General features: G+C 37.4%; 3 protein-coding genes across 5 annotated transcripts; 1 reads left to right on the top strand and 2 right to left on the bottom strand.

The window, feature by feature from the left end:
* Window positions 1–497: 497 nt before the first annotated feature.
* Window positions 498–2,968, top strand: LOC119085824 (gamma-tubulin complex component 4 homolog). Its single transcript, XM_037196320.1, has 5 exons — window positions 498–697; window positions 766–916; window positions 982–1,189; window positions 1,275–1,355; window positions 1,425–2,968. Exons 1-5 carry the CDS (start codon window positions 632–634, stop codon window positions 2,878–2,880), a joined length of 1,962 nt encoding a protein of 653 aa, XP_037052215.1. The 5' UTR covers window positions 498–631; the 3' UTR covers window positions 2,881–2,968.
* Window positions 2,902–4,409, bottom strand: LOC119085837 (mitochondrial ribosome-associated GTPase 2). The gene is made up of 4 exons (XM_037196341.1): window positions 4,155–4,409; window positions 3,983–4,094; window positions 3,540–3,913; window positions 2,902–3,478 (listed from the first exon to the last, which is right to left on the bottom strand). The coding sequence occupies exons 1-4, from the start codon at window positions 4,281–4,283 to the stop codon at window positions 2,960–2,962; spliced, it is 1,134 nt and encodes a 377-aa protein (XP_037052236.1). The 5' UTR covers window positions 4,284–4,409; the 3' UTR covers window positions 2,902–2,959.
* A 1,753-nt stretch (window positions 4,410–6,162) lies between these two features.
* On the bottom strand, window positions 6,163–17,816 carry LOC119085818 (tripartite motif-containing protein 45). 3 transcript variants are annotated; one of them, XM_037196309.1, is made up of 7 exons: window positions 16,669–17,815; window positions 8,279–8,433; window positions 7,993–8,208; window positions 7,385–7,795; window positions 6,775–7,332; window positions 6,619–6,717; window positions 6,163–6,560 (listed from the first exon to the last, which is right to left on the bottom strand). In XM_037196309.1, the coding sequence occupies exons 1-7, from the start codon at window positions 17,357–17,359 to the stop codon at window positions 6,318–6,320; spliced, it is 2,373 nt and encodes a 790-aa protein (XP_037052204.1). In that variant the 5' UTR covers window positions 17,360–17,815; the 3' UTR covers window positions 6,163–6,317. The 3 variants fall into 3 exon arrangements, with proteins under 3 accessions (XP_037052204.1, XP_037052205.1, XP_037052206.1); XM_037196310.1 differs by having other exon boundaries at window positions 8,279–8,427; XM_037196311.1 differs by lacking the exon at window positions 6,163–6,560 and having other exon boundaries at window positions 6,628–6,712; window positions 16,669–17,816.
* Between the last annotated feature and the right edge of the window lie 3,483 nt (window positions 17,817–21,299).

The following is a 21,299-nucleotide window of genomic DNA, read 5'->3' as shown; positions in this document are numbered from 1 at the left end:
ATAAACGTAGACCACAGAGAAAATATTGGTGTCAACGCCTTCGTGATCAACTCAGAGGTGTCTTAGTGTAAACCAGGTATGGTCTATTCATACAAACCGGAGGACATAGCGATCAATGAAAGTATAAACCAGATATGGTCTGTTCATACAAACCGGAAGACCTCCGCTCCATACAATGTATGACATTCGACCATACCTTGTGTTGACGTTCATTGATAGCGATTTCATATAAACAAACTCACCTCTCATGAGAGGTGAGTTTCTTTATATAAAATCGATGTGTCCTCCGCTCAATACAAAGTTTGACATTCGACCCGAGATTCGACCATACCTTGTGTTGACGTTCATTGGTCAAAACGGAGGCAAAATTGAATTGTGATGATTGTTATGATTGTGATCGCTTTCAACACAACAGCCTAGAATGAATGTCATAGTAGTACGGTTATTTTGCACAGTTTTAGTTTACATCTACTACATTTCCCACGGCTACGTTTGAAGTTAAAAGCGTTTGAGTCGCATAATGTCGGTTGACTTTTTAGTACCCAACATTACCAAAGAGAATCGTACAAACATAAACAAATGACTTTGTCTCCGATAGTTTGAGCAGTTATTCCAGTTATACAATCGAAAAATGATTCACGATTTAATAGTGTCACTGTTGCACCTGAATGAAAATAAGTCGTTGAAGACATTTCTGGTAAACTCATAGACGAGTTCATAATTTATGCGTTCATATAATTAGCTACTATCGAACACCTGTTTCAGATCTCCAATGCATCGCACGATTTCCTACACCCAAGCGAACACAAGATACTGGAACGTATCGTTCGCATTGCAGATAATCAAATAGAAATTGCTAAATTTGTTGGGGAACATAGCGGCAAGATCACTTCGAACACAACTGTTGCACAGGATGGTAAGGAAGACTCTGTCCATATACAGAATTTGCTGTTTGTTCTACGCAAATCTTTGTTTCTACAGACGTACTACAGAAAGGGATCTACCTGCAAGCACTGTCTGTTGGAATGAATCTGTGCATGACTCCTTACCGAAATGCCATGGTTGAATTGGAACAGAGATTCCTCAATATTCCGACATATTCGTTGATGTTTCTGTTGACTGAACTTAGTCGATTCGAAGATCTGCTCGAATTTCTGCTTCAGTTCATTGCTGGCATACGGACTGAAAGGTTGGTACGATGATATTGATGATGATGATGATGTATTGGCTTAGTGTGATGCTCATCTGAAATTGATTGCATTTCGAATTATCAGGTTACATGGTTGTGCACTGCTACAATATCTCCATAACAACTCTTTGCACGGAAACAAACAAATCGCTGAAGCCGTTGAGATGTGAGTCGATTTCAGTAGATTGTCGCAACCCAGACCCAATCTAATTTCACTTTCCCTTCATCAAAATAGAATTCAACGATCCGTACACTCGGTGTTCATCAAACAGCTGAGCAAATGGGTCATCTACGGTGAATTGGATGATAAATACGGCGAATTTTTCATTCAGCACATCGACCAGCGAAACACTACCGATCACCAAACGAACAGTGGCCAAACCACTACAACATTATCCGATGCAACGCGTAGTGTTCACACCGATCTGTGGCGCTATGAAATCTGGTACGAAATGCTTCCGAATTATTTAACACCAACGTGGGCCGGCGAAGTATTATTCTTAGGCCAAACCGTCGTCATGTTCAACATGGATCGAAGGGAAATCGAAAAGCACGCAAAAATGGTACGAGACGATGAAACCGACGATCCCATGGAACCGATCGATTCGTTGTGGGGTGATCAGGATTTCGCGCAACAATTCCAAGATCTACATGCGGACAGCGGGGCAAATATGTTAAAACTTGTCGAATTGGTGGAGCAGATTAAGATTTATGTGTCGGAGAAGCTGACGAAAATTGCACTGAAACAGGTCGATCTCATCAAGCAGCTGAAATTGATCAAAGATTTCTTTATGCTGGGCCGCGGTGAATTGTTTTTGGAATTCGTCAAGAAAACGCAATCCATACAGAGTGTGGAATTGGACGAGCATACCGCTCGTACGGTGACAAAAGCTTTCGAAAATGCAGCGAACAGTGTCAATGTTACGGAAGATTTGGAAAATTTCACGCTAAGCGTGCCATTAGGTGATGCCGAAACCACATCGTTGGACATTCGCGGCATATTCCGACACATTTTATTGAGATACAACGTACAATGGCCACTGCACTTGCTGTTCTCCCCGAAAGTGATGGAACGGTACAATGAACTGTTCCGGTTTTTGTTGCAAATTCGCCGCGTCCAGTATGACTTGCAAACCGTTTGGTGCTATCATCGAGAGAAAAAGATGAAAAAAGGTTCGCCGATGTTACAGTTCCGGAATCAGTTGATGTTCCTGGTGGACAACTTGCAATACTACCTGCAAGTGGATGTTCTGGAAAGTCAGTTTAGTATCTTAATGGATACCGTTCAGAAGAGTAAGGACTTTGAACACATTCAACGCGCCCATACGATTTTCCAAGCGAATGTAATGAGCTTGTGCTTCTTGCTGCATGAGATCGACACAACCAAGAGCATGCACCAAAGCATAATGTTGCAAACGAATGAGAATCCGGTGTTTGTCATTCTGAACCAGTTGATCGACAATGTTTGCCTGTTTTGCGAACTGTCGCTGAAGTGTTCGGATCCGTTGAAGAAGAGTGAGATGGCCAGTTTCACCAATTACGAGTTCATGGTGAATGAGAACGTCAAGGATCTGATGAAATTGTTGATGGGATGGAAAGCAGGAGCGAACAATGCGCCACTAAATCAACTGCTACTTCGATTGGATTACAATCACTATTACAGCTCGCAGTTTGGTGATAGTATCGAGTGAAGTGTTTGCGGACTATACACGTACGTTCTAGCTTTTGTCATTTATTTTTTGTTGTTGAATTACAAACTTTGTTTACGCTTCAATCGTCCGTCGTCTCGTTTCGATCCTCCATTTGGTCGTACAATTTTCTCAGCTCACCCAGCAGGCTAGTCACATTCGTGCCCATTTTAGCGCTAATCGTGAATATGGGAACGTTAAATTTCTCCCGCAAAACGCGCACATTGTCTTCAGCTTCCGGCAAATCGATTTTGTTGGCCACGATAATCTGTGGTCTACTCGCAAGTTCTTTACTGAACGATTCCAGCTCAAATTTGAGAATGTTGATGTGTTCCCATGGAGCGTCACACGATGCATCCACAATGAACATCAGTACGGCACATCTTTCAGCGTGTTTCAGAAACTGTATGCCCAAGCCTTTATTTTCATGCGATCCAGGTATTAGTCCCGGCAGATCCGCAATGGCTATCTGTACATAATCGTCGTATTGCACCATACCCAGATGTGGTCTCAATGTTGTAAATGGATATGGGGCAATTTTTGGCTTGGCTCTGGTTACCGCTTGCAGTAGTGTACTCTTTCCAGCATTCGGGAAGCCAACCTGCAACGACGTTTGAAGTGTGCAATTTTCGTTCAATCTTTTATTGTCATTTTTAACATACCAATCCAATGTGTGCCATGCTTCTCAACTCTATGACGTATGAAAGCACTTCACCGTCAGCGCCGTGTTCGCATATCTTTGGAGCGTATTCCTGTTCCGTTATGAAAAATCGATTACCTTTTCCACCCGCACCACCTCTAGCAGCGACAAACATCATTCCTTCAGCATTCAAGTCGCCAACCACTTTTCCTTGCTGATTTTTAACTATTGTTCCGACCGGTACCTGTACGATGTTGTGCTCGGCATTCTTTCCATGTTGATTTTTCGGATATCCCTTACCACCTTCGTCGGCGCGAATTATGGACAGAATGTGACTGTAGTTATTGACATTGTAAGTGGATTTAAATACAACATGTCCACCGTTGCCACCATCGCCTGTAGTTGTACAAAATTCTCAATGATTTCTCTTAAAACAAAACAAAAAACTCTGTGCGGAATACAAACCTCCATCCGGTCCAGCATTCTCATTACACCATAGTGAGAGGAATGACACACAACCGTCGCCACCTTTTCCACCAAATACCCGGACATGTTTCACATCAATGAATTGCAGTGCCTGCAGGATTAAATATCCTTTTGCTATGTATCAACTCATGTATGGTACACTGGAACTTACATCTTTCGTCTTGGACTTTAGCTTCTTCCTCATGAGAGGTACGGCTACATTTTGCGAATATAATTGACATGATTTATGGTTGACGATGGAAAATCCGATTTTTACGCTTCTCAGCAGAGCGGGCAACATTTTATAAATTTGATCAAATAATTGGTCTCAATCTTTAGCGAATCATTTTAAATACGACGAAAAGTTGTAGATGTTTTGTTATGGTAAAATCAGAGAGGTTATGCGGTGTACTAAAAAGGTGACTGCTTTTGACACTACGAAAATGTTGTACTAGAGTGTTTTCAGTCCTTTCGCAGACTTTTATGCATTTACTTCTTTCGATCGGAGATTTTTGAATTTTCGTTAGTTTTGTTTACCGAGGTGAGAAAATAGGAAATTCCAACAAATAGGTGAACAAAACGCTTTTCATGTGTGGATGTTGGGTTTTACCGTTTTTCTACATGAACAAAAACCAATGAAAGTTTACTCTGTAGGTATAATCTAATGTCAAAATTTGTATGAAGCGGAGGAAATAGCGACCATTCGTGGTTTGTACATTCATTGACAAAAACACGGCAGAGTAAAATAAACCAGGCAGGAGCGGTTCATTTTCGAAACGTCAAATAAGGGACCTAATAAATTGAAAAATTTTATTCGCAAAAAATATAGGGCCACTAGATTATTCAGGTCCCTTGTCAAACGTCCACTCTTGCCTGGTTAACTTTACTCTGCCGTGACAAAAATCATCGAAAACAAACAAAGTGACAGTTCGTATGAGGAAAGTGCTGCACTTTTCTCACTAGAAATGTAATTCGACATGTCGTCAAGAATACACAATTTTCTCATGGCCTATTGAGGGGAGGAAATAAAGCAAACCACAACGCGTCTACATGCGCCGACAACCGTACTTTTCATGTTTCACGCACTACTTTCGACGCTCTCAGCATGTAATATATATTACACACTTGTCACGAAGAAGTCGAGGCTTGCCGAAAACGAGACGACAACATAGACCTGAAGTGTAATTTTTGAATTAAACTTCTAGGTAAGTAATTTTGACATCCGAACACCGCGCGTATGTGATAAAATCCATTACATAACTCGGGATAAAAATGAAATATCTCGTTTTCGTGTGTTTATTGACCTCGGCTTCGCCTCGGATCAACAAAATTCACACGAAAACTATACTTTTCATCTGTTTATCTCTAGTCATGTAATAGTACATTTCGTACCTCGGACGAGGTCTGGAATCGAATACGCTAAATAAGACTTTTAGTCAGTGGTACGAATAGTATTTTTCATATTGGTCCTAGGTATGAAAAATACTATTTCACTAGTGGATTGTTCATTTTTAAATAGTTTTTACATGTCCTAGAGTCGAAAGTGACTTTTACAGCCTTTCTCTAGGTTTGTTTAAGTTTTAAGGTTCAAAAGCATGTAATAGTTATTTGCATATCTGTTTCGGATTGATTTTAGGCAATTTCGCGAGGCTACATGCTAAAGTGCCTGAAATCAATCGTCCAAAACAGATGCTACAAAACTCGTGATAAAAAATGAAAAATCACGTTTTCATGTGATTATTGACCTCATCATATAATAGTTACTTAGGTAACGATTGCTAAAAGGCGATTGAGAGGTTTCCAGCACGAGCCGGAGGCGAGTTCAAGAATCGAATTCGCTAGAAAAGTCTTTTAACATAGGTTAGCAACAACGGATTTCTTAAGCGACATTGCAAATAAGACCTTTTGTCAAAGTTGAGTTTAGTGTACATACATTCCGTAGAACCCGAAGCTTTCTGATTGCAGTAGACGAAAATGTTTGCTATGATAGTGCATCTGTTATCGATAACGACGACAAAAATAATGAGAAGCTCTGAGTAATATGGTCTTTTCTATAACAAAATTCATGTTAAAGAAATTGAAGTACAAGATTTGAAATCAATCGATTAAGCGATTGCCGTTTGTAACAGGTTAAGTAACAAGAAAAGTCGTTCTGAAAGATTTGTTTCAAATTCAACGAGTTTATTTTACGATATCAAATTTTTAGACTTTCACAGCTATTAACCTTGAATTATACAGTAACAGTTCATATGGACAACAATATGATGATTAAACTATGCCTCAAAACGTTGTAACTAAGCTTCAATCAGTAAAAAACCAAATGTTCTCTCCAATTCTACGCTCTGAAAGTATTTGTTGCAGAGCATTCAGAGCTTTGTAAATCACTTCCACAGCATGACCAGTGCCGTCTGCCCGGATGGCCTGGATGTCCATGTCCGCAACCATTGTATCCGCCAGGCATTTTAGCACCACATGCACATTTAGCAATTTTTGATCCGTTACTCGAACAAAACGAACAACAATGAAACACTCCCGAATGCGTCCGTAGTGTGCGAACGCAAAGTTTGTACGGACTCCCCTGTAAAAATTCATTAATTTCTCTTGTATAATCAATGGTTGCCCATTTTTTGCCCTACCTTAATGGGCTTGTCGTGAATGGCAACGGACAAGCAGAGATTGCCCACAATTTCTGGTATGAAAGAGATGATGTACGTTCCATCCCTCTTATCGCTGACCTTAATTTTGAAATGATTTTGAAAAACGACAATTTCTAATTTCAAATATTTGCTTACATCCGTTGGAATATGCTTCGATGAGTCCTTATACTTTAAATCAACATTTATGGTAAGCCCTCCATGACACAACTGCTTATCGTAACAGTCCCTCGAAACCATAACGATTTCCGCTTTCCGGTTAATTCGAAGGAACATTAAATCGTCCGACTCTAACGAACAGTATTTCGGTACGGCTATCTGTGTCGTTATAATGCCGTACAGTGGTATGATGACATTATTTTCAGACTTTACTTTTGGTGCCCGCACTTCTGGCAAAAATTTTAAAGTGTCAGACGTCTTTGAGGCGAACGGAACTTTCGATTTTTGGCAATATTCAAATCGACGCATCAATATTCCAGCGAACGACAGTATCTCAATATCACTACCATTCGACAACAGTTCGTCGGTAAATTTTATTACCGTGTCAGCATCAGATGCTCGTTTCGACAGATCCATTTGCTGGTCCTTGATCGATACAATTTTCGCTTCTTTGGCGCGTGCTATTTGAATGAGTAGAGTTTTTCGGTGCACCTCTAACGCTTTCAAATATTCGGTTAAGAAAATCTCCACGTCGCCCTGATTGTAGCAAAAATGTAAAATCAAATCTGTGACAACAAACCAATCTTACTTGGACTACTTCCGCAGACAGGCCTATGGAACGTGAAAGTAAATTTAATTTTGATATCGAGTCGATGGCACAGTCCTTAATCGGCTTAGTTTTGGCCAACGAATCCTTAATCGTTTTCACATAATTTCGGCAGGCTTTTCTTATCGGTTCACATTTATGACCCCGATGTAGAAGTAGCGTACAATTACTACACGCCGTTTGCAGACAGGTTATGCAAAATAGTTTTAAATCGTGATCAGGATGTAGGGTACAGTTGATCAACGGTTTAATAATGTCATCCTTAGGGTGATCCTCATTCTTAAGATCGGTAAAATATCTAACTTCATGCATCAAAGTTGATCTTTGACGTGCATGTGCTTGGATACAGAATCCACATAAATTAACGCTGCAGGTGAGACAGGATGCTATTGCCTTTAAGAAAATTTCTTATTTACTGCAGACTAGACACTGAACCCTTTAGAAATGGCAAGCATACCGCAACATCTGTTACTTCCCCTGCCCCATAGGAATCTTTTACTTCATTTGTTTTAACATACACTTTGCGATAGACAGTACTCATTCTTATGACTTTGCCATTTCTAAAAGGTACGACGTCAGACGATACATACCATCACATCGTTGTAACACAATCCGCATGAAATCATTCCAACTTTCAGCAAAGCTTCCTTAACTTTTTTAGCTAAAATGCAATTCTGCGGCAAATTATTGATTCCTCCATTCGGGATATCAGTTTCGTAACCACAAATGGTACATTGAATTGGTTTTAGATTTTCGGTGTAGGATACGCATGACAAGCGACCTTTAATCGGTTTCATCATCGTGTTCTGTTTGGAAAGGAAATTGTCTAAATTAAAATGGCCCACACTTTTTCATCACTGATGTATGTAATGAGACCTTGTTGTCCACTTTCTTTTTAGTTTGTGGAGTTCGTTGTCCACTGGCGGTCGGCCGAGGAATACCATTCGATTTTTTCTGTTCTGTTTCCATTGATGATGTTACAGAAAGTGAGGTCGGAAAAGTTGATTCCGATGTTTTTCTCGCACCTGAAACTTTGTTTTTACATAGAGATACCAGTTACTCATAGCAGGAAAGAGTGCCTATAACTATGAGGCAATATGACTGCAAAACATAATCAATTTTTGTTATATACGCAGAAAATCCCTTGTCAAAAGAAGGACTATCGGAACATCTTTGGAAAATCCTTCGTAAAAATGGAAGAAAAACTTAAATTTTTTAAAATATCCAGAAAAAAAACTTCAAAAAATTTGGAATTTTATGACGATATTTATAGAGACAATCTCATAAGTTTCAAAATCTGTTTCAAATCTGTTTACAGATCTGATTTGACTCACCCTTGAAATGGAACATAGCATTCAGTTTACAGAGACAGTTTACACAATTGTTGTGTTTCCAATTCGATAAATCAAGATCGCGTTCGAAAATCAGTTAAGTGGGAGACAAAAGATCAATTACCCTTGAAAATGACGTCATTATGTAACAAAATAGACGTCACAAACAAAATTGACCTAAAGGAGGTTGATTACTCAGATTTGTTGAAAATAGGACCACAGACGAGACCTCAGAGAAAAAAACAAAAACATCCATAAACAAACACGCATGTCATAGTATAAATAAGTGAATGTTATAAGTTCGTCATCCATACGTCGAAGCGGAGTGTAATAAACACCCGGCTGTTTGAATTGTTGAACTCTATTCTTATAAAATATTTGCAAAATTGAAGCTCGTCTTTCGTGTTCGTATAATTCAGTCAAATTTGTAACCAAAACTTTGTGCCAGCTCAAACTCTGGGGATTGTGGTAAATTGGTAAAAAAGGTGTTTTTCTGGTCCGCAAGTCTAAAATATTAGATCTGCAGCGCACTATAAACAGGCTCCAGAACATATTTGAAATCAAGGTTCTGACAGAACAGGTTAAGACACTTACGAAGGCGGGTGAAACACAAATATTGACAATTCAGACATGTATATTGTTTAAAAAGTCAACTTGAAAACAATTTTTTTTTGTTAGTTGAAATCGCAAATTTTCCTTGAAATTTTCCAAACTCGAAGTGTCTTAACCTGTTCTTCCAGAACCTTGTTTGAAATAAGGTGCTACTCGACGCAGTAGTCAGAATTATCCTCGACGCAGTAATCAGAATGTTTCTTAGAAATTCAGTTTTTTTATGTTGGTACCACTGCGGAGCGTAAAATAAGAGACTTTTTGACCGTTAAAATTGTTCATTCTGACGCCCGTTTATAGACCGTTGATCGAACTATGAAAAATCGATAGAGTAGTCCAAGAAATTGAGTCCGATTTTTCGTTGTAGTTTCAGTAAAGTGCGAGAAGTCCCGGAACACAATATGAAAATTTGTATTCTTTTAACGTCATACGAAGGAGCCGATTCGTCATTTGAAGATTACGGTCCATACCAAAACCCCGGAATCTATGTAAAGTCACACGACTTTCAGCAAAGGTTCATAACGAAGCAAAATGCAAAAGAGCAAATTGATCGTGTGTTGCACGAAGGCTTCGATTATATCTGGAATTTTCTGTGGGGACCAGCAGATGAAAATATCGCCGGAGTAAATGAAATCAGGTATTTGGAATCGAAAAATGTGCCGATGATTGGAACGTCTTCAAAGTTTCTGGCGCTGACGAAACTGGATTACAAGCACGCACTTTTGTCTGCCAATATTAAAACACCAAAAGGCATTGTCATTAAGGGAGACGACGAATCAATAGCCTGTTTGAATTTGGGTAGCCTAGAATTCCCATTGATTGTGAAACCGTCCGTTGGATGTGGAAGTGAACATATGACACAAGAATCAGTTTGTCATGATTGCACGGCACTTGAAAGACAAATCAAACTCTTGAAGTCCAAGATCCATGTAAACTACGAAATTTTAATCGAGGAATTCGTTGAGGGTGATGAGGTTGCTGTAATGGTTCTGGAAACTAACAATGGAGTCATAGCGTTGCAACCGTTGATCTATGTTTTCCCACATGATTGGCCACCGACAAAAAAGTTTTTAGACTTTGATATAAAGTTCGTCGGAATCGAGCGTGGCGTTGTGAAATACAAAGTTTTTGATGAAAATTCGGAAATGAAACAAAAACTTCAAGAAACGGCAATCAAAGCTTATCAAGAACTGGGAGTTCTAGGAAGTGGTTACGCAAGAGTTGACTTTCGTATTAGAGGTTCTGAACCGTATGTATTGGAGGTAACATTTTGCAATTGTCTTGGCTACTTGGTGTTATTGTCCTTGTCGCATTTTAAAAACTAATTTCTATCTTTCGTAGATCAACCCCTGCCCAGCATTTTTCTTCGAAGTCGGAAATACATTTGGCGATGATTTCATCATTGAGTCGACATTCCCTGGGGGGCACAACAGTCTGCTTGAAACGATTATTTCGTCGAAGATTCGGTTTGATACAATTATAAGAGAATACAACGGCGCAGCAAACAAGTACGAGACTGTTTTAATTAACGAAGGTAAAAGTTTGGTCGAAGTTTGGGAGAATTTGATCTCGACTTTCGAATATGGTGGAGCGGTTTTGGATTTAGGATGTGGTACGGGTATGGTAGGCAAAATGATCAAGAAAAAATATCTTGCGCGTGTTACTGGAGTCGATGTGTCGACCGAAATGGTCAAATTAATCGAAAATTATGATGAAATTCACATTGGCCTGATGGAAAATGTTATGATGGAACTGAGGTCACCATTCGCCCATATTGTAAGTTCTGGTGCCTTGGAATGGCTCGATGAAAAATCTTTCGAAAAATTGTTAGCCCGTATGTTCCGCTTGGCAACAAAATCGATTTCGTTGACCATTGATGAGATAAGCGATGAGTACAAATCGGAATGTGCAACCAAATACAGTGCATCGCTGTTCAATCATGTGAATTCAATCGAAAATTTTCCCATTCCACCGGAATGGTCGCTGGTCTACAAGCAACGAACTCATCTTTGGCAATCACCTCGAATTGGCACCAATATTTACGGACTGGTTCTCCGTTATGAGAAGAAAAGAAAAGTTGCTTAACCTGTCACAGACGGCAAGCATATTAACAGTTTTACTATATCTGATATATTACTTCATTTGATCGAGGATTTTCAGAGATTGGTTTCAGAAATCTTTTACTTCATTTGTTTAGAACATAATTTTTGATATATAAATAATACCTCATTAGATAAATCTTGTCGTTTATTATTGCTGTCGTTGTCGATAACAGATGACATCCGTCTGTAACAGGTTAAGAATATGGTCGTGGAGATGCATAACTTTAGTAAAATTAAGGGCGGACAATTTTGTGAGTAGACTGTTTTGATAATAAAGGCGATTCGAATGCACATCGCACTCTCTAGCAAACACAATCCGTAAATACAATGAGAGATATTGCGATTTCTGTTTAATAAGCACTGTCAGTAGGTTCTGTGAGTGAGGTAATCCATGCGTGAGCTGGTGGGGTGAGTGATTTTTAGTTTGTTTTTACGTAGGTTTTTGTTCCGTGTTTGTTTTTTGGTTGAAATGAATTTTCTGTTTGTTGAGCTACGTTTTGTGGGTACATTTTCATAGTAGCTTCTCACTAAGTTTCGAAATTTCCATCGAAAGGTGGCAGAACTTTTATTGTAAATTTTCAAATTACTAGTTCAATCAGAAAATTTACTGCTGTCTCGTGTAACGGACCGGTGGAAACGACTGAAGATGGTTAGACCACGCTAACCTCTGACCGCCACTGTATCCGGAGGTCGAAACAGCATTTCATCTCCACTTTCGCTTCACGCAATCCATGGGAATGGGAAGAGCAATTATGCTCTGTTTGTTTGTTCTGGTGTATTCGTTTGAACTTGATTTTTTCTGCGTATTAGATAACACCACCCCTAGTGTGTTTTCCAGGTAAAATAAAGTTTTGTACCTTCGGAATACAGTGAACGACATCTCAAATGTCTCACTGTCATTTTTTCAGAGAATGTCATTGTGAATTTGCAATGACACAATAAAATTCTCAGAAAAATTTGACAGTGAGACATTTGAGATGTCGTTCACTGTATTGAACCTCTAAATTCATTTTTTTGTTTTGTCACTAAGTCTTTTAAATTTATGTACAATGTGACAAAAGAGCTGTTGATACAAATCGATACAAAATATAATTAGTAATTAATTTAAAGTATTGAGGTAGAGAAGATCTCGTGTTATTCGTTACTGTGTTTCGCTGTGAAAAAAAGTTTTTATTTCAATTCAATAAATATCGATTCAACTGTTTTATGTACAATAAAAATTACAAATTGAAATCTCACTTATTCTTTGGATTAAAATGAAACATAAGCTGTAACTAAGCGTTTAATTTATCTTTAAGGCCAGGTTAAAGCGCCTTACATCGCACGTAAACATTGCGCTTTAACCTGGCCTTAATAAAATTTGAAATTGACTAGAATTTAAATTTAAAAAATGAAATGGTCCCGAGTAATATGTTAGGCCTATTCGGTAATTAAATAAAAACTAATGTGCTCGTAGTAAGCAAGTAGGAAAAATACAACAAAAAAGTTGATTAAAATCCCTGCATTTTCCACAATGTAGCGACCGAGGAAGCTTTTTATCAGAATTCCACTCTCCGGAAGCTTCCGAAGGAACTACATCTTTATTTTTTGTATTTGTGCAATAAGCCGACACATGAAAAAAAAACGATTTTGGAGGGGGAAGCCAATATATCGAGTATCGACCAAAATCAAAAATTTAAAATTCTCTCGACATACTCGTTCCTACGGCTTCTTCTACAGCGGTTGTGTATAAATTTTTGTGAGTATCTGTGGACCATGTCCAACAAGCGAAATTGCCTAATATTAGTCGTCCACAACGAAGGCACAAATAACTAACTATTGTCACCGAGTTACATACAACTTTTTTCTCAATAAATGATAACGAAAGTTTTCTTATCGTTATTGAGTTGGGAAGAAGCTTTCAAAGTTAAAAAAAAACTCTTCAAAACAAACTTTTGCATTATTACGGAACGTTGCTTGTTGGAAATTTTGTCTGTAAATTTGTCATAGGGTAAAAACACCAGTATTTGGCATGGTTTAGAAATTCGGCCAAAAGAATTGGTTTATTGTTCTAAACAATAAATGGCCGAAATTCTAAACCATGTCGAATACTGGTGTTTTTACCCTACATTCCGTTTCATGTATGAAGTGACGAGAAAGAGTATTTGATTTAAAACATTCAAGATTACAAGCGACAAAAAAGCAAAAGATCTCTGAGTTCTTATGTAGGAAAAATTTTGATGAAACAATTGAAGTAAAAGATTTTGCGTCGTTCTCTTTATCATGTTTAGAGCAAAACAATTAAAAGTTGATTATATCTGATTTCGGTCTGTGTGTAGAGATACACCGAAAAATAGGCCCAACATAGTGGTTGAATTGGTGTTGGAGAATCTGGCAATAATTGTATCGATGCTTTTTGAAGTTTGGCATCGCAGCTGTGGGTGGCGCCACGGCTGCCATACTCTGCGCGGTTTTAGTAACAATTTATTTATTGTCACTAAAATTACCGAAAAACAAATTGTCGGATGTGAGAGATCCACAAAAGCTGTATGTGAGAGATATAGCACAAAAAACAAAACAAAGAGTTTTAACAAATGACGAAAAAGTGTATATAATGCTCGTACAGTTGAAGTGATTGCTCACTTCAGTTTGTGTCGTGCTGATATGCACATAGTCATCGCAAGACATAGGTGCACTGATGATGGCGTGATACGCCGAAATCAGCATTGTTTTGTCCTGTTGTTCGTCCGCATTATGATTGTAAACGGTAAAACGTTTCGTCACGAATCGTAAACGGTAACACGTTTCGTTCGCCCTTCGTTGAATAAAAGAAATTTTTTCAACAATTTTGGTCAAGTCAAAGCAATACAACACTTTGTCAATGTTGAATTACTGACCAAGCAATACAACAATTTTATTAAAAATACGTATTTGTTCAACTCAATTTTTCCTTTAACAAAATTTTTTGTTGACTTAAAATTGTGTGAGCTTTCTTTTGATGAAGTAGAAAAATATGATTGTTTGACGTCGTGTGCCAAGTTACTCCATGCGTTACATTATAAAGAACATATTTAAAATTAATAAATTAATTATTTAGGATAAACAAAAACAATAATTAACATTTTTAATACCAAATTGAACAAATGTAAAGCTTTAGTCGTTTTCGTACAAAGTTTTACATTTTTCTTTTTTTTTTGTTAAATCTCGGAATATTGTCTCAATTTTATGTACTTCGATTTGCCTAGTAGGATATAGGATTGTAGGATTATAGGCACACCATAAAACAACATTTGGATCATAATGCCCTTTTGCATAGATTAAAAATAACTCGCAGGAATGGCCTAGACTAAGTTAGTAGGGGTACACACCAGAATAATCAGAATCAGAATTCATGCCGTGAGGGCGCGTCAAAATTTGAATTATTAATTGAATGGTCGAATGAGCAAATGAACCGAAATTAAAGTTTCAACGCAGTTCATTTTAAAAACGTTAAAAACGTGAGGGGACCTTGCTTGTCAAACAAATCAGTGTGGTATATGTAAACATTTAACAATAAGAAAAATATCACAGTGTCGTGTAATGGATGATTGAATATATTGATGGGACTTACAATCCAGATGGCAGAGGAAAAAACGACGACGTTCTCGACATAGAACCTGACAAATTACGACCGAAATCTTCCACGACATACACAGAACGACCAAGCAGTCTCAGTTCTGATGAGTACAATTACCACTTTCATAAACATCGACATGCAGCCACACAAACGTACAAACGAAGAAAAATTGATTCTGGTTCATCGTCTGTCGAAGTAGTCAAATCTACACAGACCTCAGATACTCAGTCGTCAGGAAGTGAAACCAGAGGCACTGGCACTCAGTCGCCAATGAATGAATTGGCATTACAATCTGGCTACACATCGAATGACGATTCCCAGAATGTTGCAATCTCGCTGACACTGTACTTAGTTCCAGAAGAGACAGCTGATCACGCACAATTCCAGGCTGGGGCTCACATTTCACCATCCGCACCTTTACAACTCCAAAAAAAATTTTCATCGGGCGAACAGGAAGACACTGAACGGAATATATTGGTTCCAAATATGAAGTCACCCTCACCACCTGTTAACAAAACCGATCCGGTGTCGCCGAGAACACAAAACGCAGACGTGCACAATTTATGTAATTAACAATTGCTCATTTCTTGACGAATAAATTTTTTAGGATTTTAATGTTTTCACGGTCAAATTAAATGCCTAGATTTTTTGAAAAACGTGTAATTTGAAGAACATATTCAATTAAAAAGGGAAAAAATGTTTAAAAACGCGTTTTTTACTGTGTACATTTCAAGCTTTTGATTCCAAATAATGAATTAATTATAAACAGACGCAATACCTGTAATTAATGTGTGAATAACTGCATTGATTTACATTATAAGTATTATATGAAATTATTTCAATATTCAGAAAATTTACAACACATTCAACGTATTCAATCACTCGAATCTATATATTCACTCGTTAAATCTATAAAGTTAAATTTAAGTCAAGTTGGCCAAATGAATGAAAATTATCTAAGAAAGCTAAGTTGTGGCCTATAAATACAGACATTTGTTCTAAGGAAAGCGCATTCAGCAGGAAAAGTGGAACAAATGGCAAATTTAGGAATTATGGAATAAATGAAGAGAGAGACGCTATAGAGCGCTAAAAAAATGATAAATTTGATCGAAAATTTCATCTAAAAGTGGCCGAAATATTGCAATGAACGTCAACACAAGGTATGATCGAATGTCAAACTTTGTCACGAAAGTGTGTAAATGGATAAAGCTAGAAACGAAGCTAAATCGAAAATATGACGAAATTTGTATTTATGTACATTGTACAGTAGTGCGATCAAAGTAGTGCGTAAATGGATTTTCATATATACTTTTGAGCACTAGTACGCAAAAAAAGACGTTTGGAAAAATGAAGATCCCACTCATGTTTACATGAACTTCGCAAACATTGTAGGATAAACCTTGTTTGTAAATCGAAAACTTCTTTTGCTATAGCAGAACCTCTGAAAGACTGAAGATGTGCCTCAAAGAACCTATATTATCAATAAGTAAAAGAATTCCCCCGTTTGAAATTTTGCTTTCTACACGAACCTGACAAATTTTCAGATTGATATCAGGTCGGGTTTGGATAACTCTTAATTTTTACACCAGAAATCTATACTATTTGACTTCTCATATAAAATGTACTCACAATTAAAATCCAATTCACATAAATCGTTGACCTTCGACTTATGATACTTGTCCAATTCAATATCGGCCAAACAATCTAAACAGAATGAATGCAAGCAATCGAGAACTCTAGGGTCGACAAACGCATCAAAGCAAATGGAACATTTGAATTCTTGGTCCAAAGCTCTCGATTTGTTAGTGCTACTGAATGCGAACAGATCTGCTTTCCTTGTTTCAATGGCTGAAACGCTGAATTTTCTTAACAAATCACTCTTCTCATTTGCTGATATGGAAAATTCGGTCGTCTCTGCAAAACTTTTTTCCGTTTCGATGTGTCCATTCAAACAGTTTCGATCCGAATTATTAGCCAACGAAACAGTTACAGCGGGTTTGATTGACCTGGGTAAATCAATCGACGCTGAATTCAGTAACCGTTCACACCGATTTAAATTCGAATTTGTCTGAATAGGTGGAGATGGTGGAGATGCTGTGTGTACAGTAAATATTTGCTCTTGCGATAAGCTAAAATGAATTTTATTTTCGGTCGAACTGTTTTCAATGATATGCTGAATGTTCGTTTCATCGAATGTTTCGTCATCCTCAACGATAGTCTCGGTTTCTTCTTCATCGTTCGGTAACCTTTCGTAACCTTCACTTTGAGCTTCAATTTCCATTTGTTTTATTTTATTCATGGCACAACTTTCCACATCCATTATACTTATATGAGTGTACGACACTCCACGTGTGACACAGTTTTCTCTCTGTTTCGGAACTCTTGCTGGCTATTAAATACACACTACACACAAGCGAAAGTCGTGTCGGAAAGTGCCTACAAATATTATTGACTCCAGTCGGACGGAATATAAATTATTAGACACATCGATTAACATTTTATTTCCGTTCGTTCTCCTCTTTGTCGTCTTTTTCGTTTCCTTATGTTTGCACCCACAAAGCCCCTGTATTATCCGAAATTATTCTGATGATGTGTAAGCGGCTATCTGTCTGAATCAGAGTTCAAATTAACACACGAACAAAGTAAGCCCGATCGAATAACAATTGACGGAATAATTGCATATCAAACAAATTGAGGAAACTGGGACACAATTTTTATTTGGGGTTTTCCGATTCGTTATTACTGTCCGTTTATTCAGCTAGTGAGGAAATGAAAATGGAAAAGCGGTAGCATGTTGGTGTTGAAAAGTCGATACAATAAATTGGATTATAAAAAAGTCGGCTATAGGGGGCTTACAACCAAATCGTCGTCGTGATTCTTTTCACATACAACTAAATCATCTGCTATCGACAGAGCTGCCAAAAATAAACAGAAAATAGTCTCTGTCTGGCGTCGTCTTATATATATTGCAAAATGTATTGTTAAAACTGACGAAGTAAAAGACCTTGTATCAGAAAACATTTATAGACCATAAGAAGTAACAGAATGAGCATTTTAGTCTTTGTCCATGTTCTTCGTTTTCATTTTTCGTACTATCAACGGTGAGCTTGAAATAAATTTTAGTGGAAAGTCGATGTACCCAAAACGTTTTTGCCGATAATTGTAGCCCCCTACCTTATGCTCTACACTATTAAAAACATATTACACTTGTAATAGACAATCTGCATATTTATAGAATCACTTCAAACCATTTTTAGACGAAAACTAACATAGAAATAAATAACATTTACCATTACGCATAATCAAAATATTGCTTCTATTTTTTTTATTAATTAAAAAGATTACTAAAGGAGTAAAGTGTGACGTCATACTCTAACGAGCATTTATTTGTAATATATACACTAACACATCGGTAAATCATCAATGACGTCATTGTTTCTTAGTTTATCAGTCTACCAACTTTAAAAATCAAAAAGTAAACAAACGAATGAAACGAACGACGTGAATGAAACAATGTTGGGTGAAAGATTGTCCAGACGTTTTAAGCACGGAATGACACCATTTTTGAGTTTGGGTTTCGATGATGGATCTGAATTATCCTCGAGGTCTTCATCGATCTGTAAGGGACAAAAAGATTTAATAATCTTGTCGTGTTGATCGATAAGACTTGAGGTTATGTTTTTACATTGAAATGATCTTCGCAGCAATAGGCCGGTGAGTTAATACCCATACTTTTTACATTGCGTCCATTTGAAATACACCAATTTGTTCTTGTAGATACATTTCTCGGCACGTTAAAAAAAAGTTTATCTGGATTTTTATTTGAATTTTTTCTGCATGAAAGCACAAAACAGTATTTCGGTGACATTTTGTTTAAGTTTTCGTTTTTTTGTGTTACGTTGGTGGTACTGATTTTTACATATTTCATTTTAGTCAAGTGTTACAGGTCGAATATTTTTTTGATTAAAAAAAAGGGAAATTTGAGTTATAAATTTACATTTTTTTGATGTTTTACTTAATATTGTTAATATTTGATATTTCATAGTGAAACATTGTATATCAAAAAGGAAGATGTGACTAAGAAATAAAGTCATATGAAAATATGTACCGTTTGAGATACCCGACTATAACTTATTCATGTGTCCACTAACACTTTCAAACAAATCCAACTACAACTTTGCGAAAATGATGACGTCAGTGACTCGCGAAAACTTTAACAGCTAATTAAAAATATTAATTAACATCATTGAGCTATAAAACTTCGTATCTATGGGTTTTGAGACCTAAACTATCAGAATAAAATAGTTTCAAAAACTCATGCAGATTGTCTATTAATAGGTTTCTTCCATCGTACGGTAAAAACTAGCCTTTTGAAGTAGTTGCAAAGCTTGTTGCAAAAACTATTTCCTTTTTACAAATTTTGCAACTTCTTTTGCAACTACTTCACGTTGATCCCAGTCTTTTGAAGTAGTTGCAAAAGTTGTCGCAAGAAACATTTTCCTTTTACAAATTTTGCAACTTCTTTTGCAATTACTTCAGGCAGGTGTAAAAACGAATTTTGACAAGCCGAAAACAACCGACCGTCATCCACAGAAGCAAACATAACCGCAACTTAAACAAATTTGTTCGTTAAAAGTTCAAAGTGGGGTTGTGTTGGTCTATCTGTGGATGACGATTGACATTTTGAACGGCCTTGGAAGAAACCTATATGCTGTCTGTATGTAGTATCATTAGAAAGATTAAGACTCAGGCTACTGGATACTACCAATTTTCTGCCGAAACTCTGCGAAAAATCTATGTTTTGTTAGTGAAACTGTTTCACGGTGATTCAAAATTAAACCCCCGTACACGCGCTTTTAATTTTTTGGGAAAATGATCAGTGCTCAAGCTCACCGTGTATCAAAATGGGAACAGGCGGCCAATTTTGTGTGTGGACTGTTTTGATAATAAAGGCGATTCGAATGCAAATCGCACTCTCTAGCAAACACAATCCGTAAATACAATTAGAGAGATTGCGATTGCTGTTTAATAAGCACTGTCAGTAGGTGTATAATTACCATAGAGTTATACTCTATGATAATTACACTTATAAGCCGTCTCCCAATGTGTCAGAAAGTTACTTATCATGTACAAGCTTTTATTACAAGCGAAAATAGCAATCTACATTAGGGACTATTGGTAAATGATTTCACGGAAAAACATGAGACAAAACATTAAAACTTCATACAAAAAGCGTCTTTTGCCTCATGTTTTTGCATGACAGTATTTTTGAATGATCTCCTAACATACTCTCTCCAGCAAACAAACTCGTTAAAAAAATCGAATTAGGGTGTAATAGTACATTACGTTACAAGGGAGAAGTCAGAAAGTTACTTTCCGAGTGACGTATATAGTTTTTCATGCTTCGGGGCGAAAATGAGGGCAATTTTTCGAATTTTCTCGGGTTTCCAGCCCTCTGCATGAAAACTCACATGTGCACCTGTTTGGGACGGTTGATTTAAGGCACTTTCGCTTGTAGACCTCACTTCGTTCGGCCTACAATCCGCGAAATTGCCTTAAATCAATCGTCCAAAACAGGTACACAAATGACTATTACATGCTTGCTAAGCGGGGCGAAAGTAAGAAATGTCAAATTCAAGGGGCGAAAGCGATAGCTTTCGCCCCGTGGGTTTACATTTCTTTTTCGCCCCGCTTAGCAAGCATGTAAAATAAGTTTGAGAGACTGCTTCTTCATAAGGCTTAAAGTGACTCACAACTCACAGACTGACGACTCGTAAACAAGTAGCAAACGTCTTTACCACCATAATATAAATGTAGTTTGTTTGCTAGAGGGGGTATTGTCCCTTACTAACTACAAAATAAAATAAGCCTACTGACCCACAGTGGAGCATTTTTTTTTACCAATATTATGAATATGTTGGATAGTTGGATTGAATTACCTTGACTACGTTTTCACAAATCGGCACACATGAATCATATATATGCAATATGCAATGTACACCACACTATCGCCTAGTAAATAATTGATCGCTCCAGTGTACTTTCAAACGTAACGTCAGAATTGACATCTAAAATGCAGACGTTCATATAATACAAACCTTGTTGCTTAAATGCACACTTGAAAAAGTCGTTTTTGTTGTTGAACTGCGGAAAATTATTCAGGACAATTTTCCTAATATGAGTTTTTTGTCGTCAGTTTCGGATATTGATGGTATATAAAACACTTGTACAATTTCTGTGTCGTATTGTTATTTATTCGG

Source organism: Bradysia coprophila, chromosome IV, assembly GCF_014529535.1.
Source record: "Bradysia coprophila strain Holo2 chromosome IV, BU_Bcop_v1, whole genome shotgun sequence".
Lineage (NCBI taxonomy): Eukaryota > Metazoa > Arthropoda > Insecta > Diptera > Sciaridae > Bradysia > Bradysia coprophila.
The sequence above is the reverse complement of the archived record's forward strand: the minus strand, read 5'-3'. Positions and strand labels throughout refer to the sequence as shown.